Below are 10,006 nucleotides of genomic sequence, written 5' to 3'. Positions count from 1 at the left end.
TATATACAGGTAATACCACGGCTATATACAGGGAGTACCAGGTAATAACATGGCTATATACAGGAAGTACCAGGTAATAACATGGCTATATACAGGAAGTACCTGGTAATAACATGGCTATATACAGGAAATACCAGGTAATAACATGGTTATATACAGGGAGTACCAGGTAGTAACATGGCTATATACAGGGAGTACCAGGTAATAACATGGCTATATACAGGAAGTACCAGGTAATAACATGGCTATATACAGGAAGTACCAGGTAATAACATGGTTATATACAGGGAGTACAAGGTAACAACATGACTATATACAGTCAATCTACTGTTGATTATGAAGCATGTGACAAATAACATTTGATTTGATTTGATCTGATGGTTTGCCACCAGAGGTGAAAGTAGGTGCCTGCAGCATATTGTCGCATATTGTCACATTTCAAATGAAGTATTTACTGGCCTTGTCCTTTATTTGTGATGAAAATAGAGATGAACGTGATGAAAAGGCGACAGAGGTTTCATAGGAGCTGCGACACAGGGAGCAGCAGAGTAATCTGGTTACATCAACCATCATTTAATTCATTTTTTTCTGCTAATCCCTGCTCTATGTTCTCTGCCCTGAGGCTGAATAAACACACGCGGCTGGCCTGTTACATCAGTAACGCATTAATCATTCAATAACGTGTCTAATAGATAATGTCATGTTCCCTCCTTTTTCTCCATTTCTTTCAGTTTATCCACTGCGTCTCAGCGGGGACCGTTTGTCCAAGTAGTGCCGTGCCATGCTGCTGTGCTGAAGCTGCTTGAGCACTGGAAGGGGACCCGAGAGGAGCAGGGGAGGGGATCAGAGGAGGAAGGGAGGGGAGGAGGGGCGGGGAGCACTGAGCACAGCGAGTGACTGTGTATTGAAGGTGAAGATCAGTCCAGCACCACGAAGAGACAACAGTAGGAGACGTTGTAAAGGCCATGGAGGTTCCGCGTGTGGACGACAGCACCAGCAGCCCTGTCAGCCGTTGTGATGACATGATGAAGAACCTGAACCTGGACTTGATACAGCCGAGTGACAGGGAAGGTAAGTACCGGACCCCGGAGGGCAGCAGGGCCACGGCTGAAGGAGCGCTGTGTAGCCTGCATTGGTCAAATCAAACTTTATTTGTCACTTGACCCTGCCGCCCTTAAATGCTTACTTACAATCCCTTAACCAACAGTGCAGTTCAAGAAGAGGTAAGAAAATATTTACCAAATAAACTAAATAAAAAAATAACACAATAACATAACAATAAGAGGCTATATACAGGGGGTACCCGTACTGAGTCAATGTGGAGGCTATATACAGGGGGTACCCGTACTGAGTCAATGTGGAGGCTATATACAGGGGGTACCCGTACTGAGTCAATGTGGAGGCTATATACAGGGGGTACTGAGTCAATGTGGAGGCTATATACTACCGGTACTGAGTCAATGTGGAGGCTATATACAGGGGGTACCCGTACTGAGTCAATGTGGAGGCTATATACAGGGGGTACCGGTACTGAGTCAATGTGGAGGCTATATACAGGGGGTACCCGTACTGAGTCAATGTGGAGGCTATATACAGGGGGTACCCGTACTGAGTCAATGTGGAGGCTATATACAGGGGGGTACCGGTACAGAGTCAATGTGGAGACTATATACAGGGGGTACCCGTACTGAGTCAATGTGGAGGCTATATACAGGGGGGTACCGGTACTGAGTCAATGTGGAGGCTATATACAGGGGGGTACCGGTACAGAGTCAATGTGGAGGCTATATACAGGAGGTACCGGTACTGAGTCAATCTGGAGGCTATATACGGGGGGGTACCGGTACTGACTCAATGTGGAGGCTATATACAGGGGGTACCGGTACAGAGTAATGCTTACTTGCTAGTCCCTAACCAACAATGCAGTTAAAAAAATACGAATAAGAATAAGAAATACAAGTAACAAGTACTTAAAGAGCAGCAGTAAAATAAAAATAGCGAGACTATATACAGAGGGTACTGGTACAGAGTCAATGTGGAGACTATATACAGGGGGTACTGGTACAGAGTCAATGTGCAGGGGCACCGGTTAGTCGAGGTAATTGAGGTAGTATGTACATGTAGGTAGAGTTATTAAAGTGACTATGCATAGATAATAAGAGAGAGTAGCAGTGGCATAAATGGGAGGGGGGGGGGGTAGAAGCTGTTTAGAAGCCTTGACCCATGTCAAACCTTTTCAGTCTCCTGAGGGGGATTAGGTTTTGTTGTGCCCTCTTCACAACTGTCTTGGTGAGTTTGGACCATTCTACTTTGGTGTTGATGTGGACACCAAGGAACTTGAAACTCTCAACCTGCTCCACTACAGCCCCCTCGATGAGAATGGGGGCGTGCTCGGTCCTCCTTTTCCTGTAGTCCACAATCATCTCCTTTGTCTTGATCATGTTGAGGAAGAGTTTGTTGTCCTGGCACCACACGGCCAGGTCTCTGACCTCCTCCCTATGGGCTGTCTCATCGTTGTCGGTGATCAGACCTACCACTGTTGTGTCATCGTCAAACTTAATGATGGTGTTGGAGTCGTGCTTGGCCGTGCAGTCATGAGTGAACAGGGAGTACAGGAGGGGACTGAGCACGCACCCATGAGGAGCCCCTGTGTTGAGAATCAGCGTGGCGGATGTGTTGTTACCTACCCTTACCACCTGGGGGTGGCCTGTCAGGAAGTCTAGGATCCAGTTACAGAGGGAGGTGTTAAGTCCCAGGGTCCTTAGCTTATTGATGAGCTTTGAGGGCGCTATGGTGTTGAATGCTGAGTTGTAGTCAATGACCAGCATTCTCACGGGTTGGAGCGAGCGGTCGCATCCGCACTTCGGTCCGCAGGTAGTATAACTTTTCATTACATTTCATTACATTTCATTATAGTACAACGGTTTGATTTGTCTAATCTTAGCAATTTCTTCTTAGCTAGCTACATAGCCGTCATTGTATCAAAGATAATAGCATAATTATCGTATTTCGTCGTCCTAACGTAGTCTACACTGCTATCTGCCCAGCAGCTAGCTAGCTAGCCAGCTAGCAAACGTCCACCGTCTACCGAATAGCAGCACTGTAGAAACTATTACACTCAACTGAACGACTTGATTAGTGTAGTGTTAGCTAGCTACATAGTTGTCTTTGCTGTCTTCGTATCCAAGATAATTGTGTAGTTTAGAGTGTGTAGTTTTAGAGTGATTATCTTAATTTACCGAGGTTAGCTAGCCAGCTATTTGTCGTCCTTAACGTAGGAGACACTGCTAGCTAGCCAACAGCTAGCCAACGTCTACCGAATAGAACTTCCGCACTCAACAACCCGGTCGCATTCCGCTTCGCTCCACAGGTAGTATCACATTTTCATTTTCATTTCATTACAGTACAACGGTTTGATTTGTTTGATCGTAGCTAGCTACATAGCAAGCTACATAGCCGTCTTTGTATCAAAGATAATTGTGTAGTCTAGAGCGATTTTCTAGGTTAGCTAGCCAGCTATTGTCGTTCTTTAACGCAAGCGTAACGTAATCAACACTGCTAGCTAGCCAGCTAGCCCCCGAATAGCAGCACTGTAGAAACTATTACACTCAACGGAACGACTTGATTAGTGTAGTGTCAACAACGCAGCCACTGCCAGCTAGCCTACAAAGTCAACAACGCAGCCACTGCCAGCTAGCCTACTTCAGCAGTACTGTATCATTTTAATCATTTTAGTCAATAAGATTCTTGCTACGTAAGCTTAACTTTCTGAACATTCGAGACGTGTAGTCCACTTGTCATTCCAATCTCCTTTGCATTAGTGTAGCCTCTTCTGTAGCCTGTCAACTATGTGTCTGTCTATCCCTGTTCTCTCCTCTCTGCACAGACCATACAAACGCTCCACACCGCGTGGCCGCGGCCACCCTAATCTGGTGGTCCCAGCGCGCACGACCCACGTGGAGTTCCAGGTCTCTGGTAGCCTCTGGAACTGCCGATCTGCGGCCAACAAGGCAGAATTCATCTCAGCCTATGCCTCCCTCCAGTCCCTCGACTTCTTGGCACTGACGGAAACATGGATCACCACAGATAACACTGCTACTCCTACTGCTCTCTCTTCGTCCGCCCACGTGTTCTCGCACACCCCGAGAGCTTCTGGTCAGCGGGGTGGTGGCACCGGGATCCTCATCTCTCCCAAGTGGTCATTCTCTCTTTCTCCCCTTACCCATCTGTCTATCGCCTCCTTTGAATTCCATGCTGTCACAGTTACCAGCCCTTTCAAGCTTAACATCCTTATCATTTATTGCCCTCCAGGTTCCCTCTGAGAGTTCATCAATGAGCTTGATGCCTTGATAAGCTCCTTTCCTGAGGACGGCTCACCTCTCACAGTTCTGGGCGACTTTAACCTCCCCACGTCTACCTTTGACTCATTCCTCTCTGCCTCCTTCTTTCCACTCCTCTCCTCTTTTGACCTCACCCTCTCACCTTCCCCCTACTCACAAGGCAGGCAATACGCTCGACCTCATCTTTACTAGATGCTGTTCTTCCACTAACCTCATTGCAACTCCCCTCCAAGTCTCCGACCACTACCTTGTATCCTTTTCCCTCTCGCTCTCATCCAACACTTCCCACACTGCCCCTACTCGGATGGTATCGCGCCGTCCCAACCTTCGCTCTCTCTCCCCGCTACTCTCTCCTCTTCCATCCTATCATCTCTTCCCTCTGCTTAAACCTTCTCCAACCTATCTCCTGATTCTGCCTCCTCAACCCTCCTCTCCTCCCTTTCTGCATCCTTTGACTCTCTATGTCCCCTATCCTCCAGGCCGGCTCGGTCCTCCCCTCCCGCTCCGTGGCTCGACGACTCATTGCGAGCTCACAGAACAGGGCTCCGGGCAGCCGAGCGGAAATGGAGGAAAACTCGCCTCCCTGCGGACCTGGCATCCTTTCACTCCCTCCTCTCTACATTTTCCTCTTCTGTCTCTGCTGCTAAAGCCACTTTCTACCACTCTAAATTCCAAGCATCTGCCTCTAACCCTAGGAAGCTCTTTGCCACCTTCTCCTCCCTCCTGAATCCTCCTCCCCCCTCCTCCCTCTCTGCAGATGACTTCGTCAACCATTTTGAAAAGAAGGTCGACGACATCCGATCCTCGTTTGCTAAGTCAAACGACACTGCTGGTTCTGCTCACACTGCCCTACCCTGTGCTCTGACCTCTTTCTCCCCTCTCTCTCCAGATGAAATCTCGCGTCTTGTGACGGCCGGCCGCCCAACAACCTGCCCGCTTGACCCTATCCCCTCCTCTCTTCTCCAGACCATTTCCGGAGACCTTCTCCCTTACCTCACCTCGCTCATCAACTCATCCCTGACCGCTGGCTACGTCCCTTCCGTCTTCAAGAGAGCGAGAGTTGCACCCCTTCTGAAAAAACCTACACTCGATCCCTCCGATGTCAACAACTACAGACCAGTATCCCTTCTTTCTTTTCTCTCCAAAACTCTTGAACGTGCCGTCCTTGGCCAGCTCTCCCGCTATCTCTCTCAGAATGACCTTCTTGATCCAAATCAGTCAGGTTTCAAGACTAGTCATTCAACTGAGACTGCTCTTCTCTGTATCACGGAGGCGCTCCGCACTGCTAAAGCTAACTCTCTCTCCTCTGCTCTCAACCTTCTAGACCTATCGGCTGCCTTCGATACTGTGAACCATCAGATCCTCCTCTCCACCCTCTCCGAGTTGGGCATCTCCGGCGCGGCCCACGCTTGGATTGCGTCCTACCTGACAGGTCGCTCCTACCAGGTGGCGTGGCGAGAATCTGTCTCCTCACCACGTGCTCTCACCACTGGTGTCCCCCAGGGCTCTGTTCTAGGCCCTCTCCTATTCTCGCTATACACCAAGTCACTTGGCTCTGTCATAACCTCACATGGTCTCTCCTATCATTGCTATGCAGACGACACACAATTAATCTTCTCCTTTCCCCCTTCTGATGACCAGGTGGCGAATCGCATCTCTGCATGTCTGGCAGACATATCAGTGTGGATGACGGATCACCACCTCAAGCTGAACCTCGGCAAGACGGAGCTGCTCTTCCTCCCGGGAAGGACTGCCCGTTCCATGATCTCGCCATCACGGTTGACAACTCCATTGTGTCCTCCTCCCAGAGCGCTAAGAACCTTGGCGTGATCCTGGACAACACCCTGTCGTTCTCAACTAACATCAAGGCGGTGGCCCGTTCCTGTAGGTTCATGCTCTACAACATCCACAGAGTACGACCCTGCCTCACACAGGAAGCGGCGCAGGTCCTAATCCAGGCACTTGTCATCTCCCGTCTGGATTACTGCAACTCGCTGTTGGCTGGGCTCCCTGCCTGTGCCATTAAACCCCTACAACTCATCCAGAACGCCGCAGCCCGTCTGGTGTTCAACCTTCCCAAGTTCTCTCACGTCACCCAGCTCCTCCGCTCTCTCCACTGGCTTCCAGTTGAAGCTCGCATCCGCTACAAGACCATAGTGCTTGCCTACGGAGCTGTGAGGGGAACGGCACCTCAGTACCTCCAGGCTCTGATCAGGCCCTACACCCAAACAAGGGCACTGCGTTCATCCACCTCTGGCCTGCTCGCCTCCCTACCACTGAGGAAGTACAGTTCCCGCTCAGCCCAGTCAAAACTGTTCGCTGCTCTGGCCCCCCAATGGTGGAACAAACTCCCTCACGACGCCAGGACAGCGGAGTCAATCACCACTTTCCGGAGACACCTGAAACCCCACCTCTTTAAGGAATACCTAGGATAGGATAAAGTAATCCTTCTCACCCCCTCCCCCCTTAAAAGATTTAGATGCACTATTGTAAAGTGGCTGTTCCACTGGATGTCATAAGGTGAATGCACCAATTTGTAAGTCGCTCTGGATAAGAGCGTCTGCTAAATGACTTAAATGTAAATGTTCAGGTGGGAAAGGGCAGTGTGGAGTGCAATAGATATTGCATCATCTGTGGATCTGTTAGGGCGGTATGCAAATTAGAGGTGGTCTAGGGTTTCTGGGATAATGGTGTTGATGTGAGCCATGACCAGCCTTTCAAAGCACTTCATGCTACAGATGTGAGTGCTACGTGTCTGTAGTCATTTAGGCAGGTTGCCTTTGTGTTCTTGGGCACAGGGACTATACACATCCTGGTAATCCGTCTGCGGCCTTGTGAATGTTGACCTGTAATAAGTCTAGGTCTTATTCACGTCAGCTACGGAGAGCGTGGTCACATGGTCGTCCGGAACAAATCAAATCCAATTGCATTTGTCACATGCGCCGTATACAATAGGTATTGTACAACAAGACCTTACAGTGAAATGCTTACTTACAAGCCCTTAACCAACAATGCAGTTTTAAGAAAATACCCCCCAAAAAGTAAGAGATAAGAATAACAAATAATTAAAGAGCAGTAGTAAATAACAATATCGTGGCTATATACAGGGGTATATAGTCTGGGTAGCCATTAGTCTGGGTAGCCATTGTGAGTAGCTGTTCATGAGTCTTATGGCTTGGGGGTAGGAGCTGTTTAGAAGCCTCTTTGACCTAGACTTGGCGCTCCGGTACCGCTTGCAGTGCGGAAGCAGAGAGAGCAGTCTTTGACTAGGGTGGCTTGGAGTCTTTGACAATTTTTAGGGCCTTCCTCTGACAATGCGCGGTATAGAGGTCCAGGATGGCAGGAAGCTTAGCCCCGGTGATGTACTGGGCCGTATGCACTACCCTCTGTAGTGCCTTGTGGTTGGAGGCCGAGCAGTTTCCATACCAGGCAGAGATGCATCCCGTCAGGATGCTGGTTCTCTCATGCATGTTTCAGTGTTATTTGCCTCGAAGCGAGCATAGAAGTAGTTTAGCTCGCCTGGTAGGCTCGTGTCATTGGGCAGCTCACGGCTGTGCTTCCCTTTGTAGTCTGTAATGGTTTGCAAGCCCTGCCACATCCGACGAGCGTTGGAGCCGGTTTAGTACAATTCGATCTTAGTCCTGTATTGACACTTTGCCTGTTTGATGGTTCGTCAGAGGGCATAGCGGGATTTCTTATAAGCTTCCTTATTAGAGTCCCGCTCCTTGATAACGGCAGCTCTAGCCTTTTGCTCAGTACGATTGTTGCTTGTAATCCATGGCTTCTGGTTGGGGTATGTACGTACAGTCACTGTGGGGACAACGTCATCGATGCACTTATTGATGAAGGCAATGACTGAGGGGGTATACTCCTCAATGCCATCGGAAGAATCCCGGAACATATTCCAGTGTGCTAGCAAAAATTCCTGTAGTTTAGCATCTGCTTCATCTGACAACTTTTTTATTGACCGAGTCACTGGTACTTCCTGCTTGAATTTCTGCTTGTAAGCAGGAATCAGGAGGATAGAATTATGGTCAGATTTGCCAAATGGAGGATGAGAGAGAGCCTGTACCCATCTCTATGTGGAGTAATGGTGGTCTTGAGTTTTTTCCCCTCTGGTTGCACATTGAACATGCTGATAGAAATTTGGTAAAACAGATTTAAGTTTCCCTGCATTAAAGTCCCCGGTATCTGGATAAGCATTTTCCTGTTTGCTTATGGCGCAATACATCTCATTGAGTCCAGTCTTAGTGCCAGCATTGGTCTGTTGTGGTATGTAGACAGCTACGAAAAATACAGATGAAAACTATCTATGTAGATAGTGTGATCTACAGCTTATCATGAGATACTCTACCTCAGGTGCGCAAAACCTCAAGACTTCCTTAGATATCGTGCACCAGCTGTTGTTTACACATATTCATTGTCCTCCACCCCTTGTCTTACCAGACGCCGCTGTTCTACCCTGCCCATACACCGTATAACCAGCCAGCTGTATGTTGATAATGTCGTCATTCAGCCATGAATCCATGAAGCATAAGATATTACAGTTTTTAATGTCCGCTTGGTAGTTTAATCTTCCTTGTAAGTCGTCGATTTTATTTTCCAATGATTGCACGTTAGCTAGTAGAACGGATGGCAGGGGGGTTTATTCGATCGCCTACGAATCCTCAGAAGGCAGCCTGCCCTCCATCCTCTTTTTCTCCCTCGTCTCTTCACACAAATGACGGGGATTTGGGCCTGTTCCCGGAAAAGAAGTATGTCGTTCACGTCGGGCTTGTCGGACTCGTTAAATCACTGTTCTGATGTCCAGAAGTTATTTTCGGTCATAAGCGGCAGTAGCAACATTATATACAAAATACGTTTAAAAAAAACCACAATCAGTTAGGAGCACATAAAACATCTGCCATCTTCTCTAATGCCGTCTTTAGTAGTAATGGTAGTCAAGGTGTCTCATCAGGAAATTGAGTCTATCATAGTTCATGTGGGATTCAATGAGATAATGAAGGGCAGTTCAGAACCGCTGAAGATTGATTTTAAAGAACTGATTGGGTCTCTACTTGACACCAACAAACACCCCATAATATCTGTCCTCTGTCCTCCCTAAATGGTGGCATTGAACGGTTCAGCAGACTGTTATCCCTCCATAACTGGTTACCAGACTGTTATCCCTCTAACTGGCTACCAGACTGTTATCCCTCTAACTGGCTACCAGACTGTTATCCCTCCATAACTGGTTACCAGACTGTTATCCCTCCATAACTGGTTACCAGACTGTTATCCCTCCATAACTGGCTACCAGACTGTTATCCCTCTAACTGGCTACCAGACTGTTATCCCTCTAACTGGTTACCAGACTGTTATCCCTCTAACTGGTTACCAGACTGTTATCCCTCTAACTGGTTACCAGACTGTTATCCCTCCATAACTGGTTACCAGACTGTTATCCCTCTAACTGGTTACCAGACTGTTATCCCTCCATAACTGGTTACCAGACTGTTATCCCTCCATAACTGGCTACCAGACTATTTCAGCTCTGTGGGTGGAATATTTATTGACAATTTTGATACCTTCTGGAAACAAAGTTTGTATTATGAGAAGGATGGGATCCACCCAAATCATTTGGGTTCCTTTCACAGCACTATAAGGCTGAGTTGAGACAATGACTT

General features: G+C 48.0%; 1 protein-coding gene across 2 annotated transcripts in view; it reads left to right on the top strand.

The window, feature by feature from the left end:
• The first annotated feature begins 516 nt into the window (after positions 1–516).
• phyhiplb (phytanoyl-CoA 2-hydroxylase interacting protein-like b) overlaps positions 517–10,006 on the top strand; it is a 39,165-nt gene continuing 29,675 nt past the window's right edge. Inside the window, exon 1 of one of the 2 annotated variants that reach the window (XM_065022917.1) lies at positions 517–1,071. In XM_065022917.1, coding sequence (XP_064878989.1) covers positions 966–1,071 — 106 coding nt within the window. In that variant the 5' untranslated portion in view covers positions 517–965. The remainder of the gene's footprint in view (positions 1,072–10,006) is intronic. The other variant, XM_065022918.1, reaches the window with a different exon arrangement.

The sequence above is a fragment of the Oncorhynchus nerka genome, linkage group LG10 (genome assembly GCF_034236695.1).
Source record: "Oncorhynchus nerka isolate Pitt River linkage group LG10, Oner_Uvic_2.0, whole genome shotgun sequence".
Taxonomy (NCBI): Eukaryota; Metazoa; Chordata; class Actinopteri; order Salmoniformes; family Salmonidae; genus Oncorhynchus; species Oncorhynchus nerka.
The sequence above is the reverse complement of the archived record's forward strand: the minus strand, read 5'-3'. Positions and strand labels throughout refer to the sequence as shown.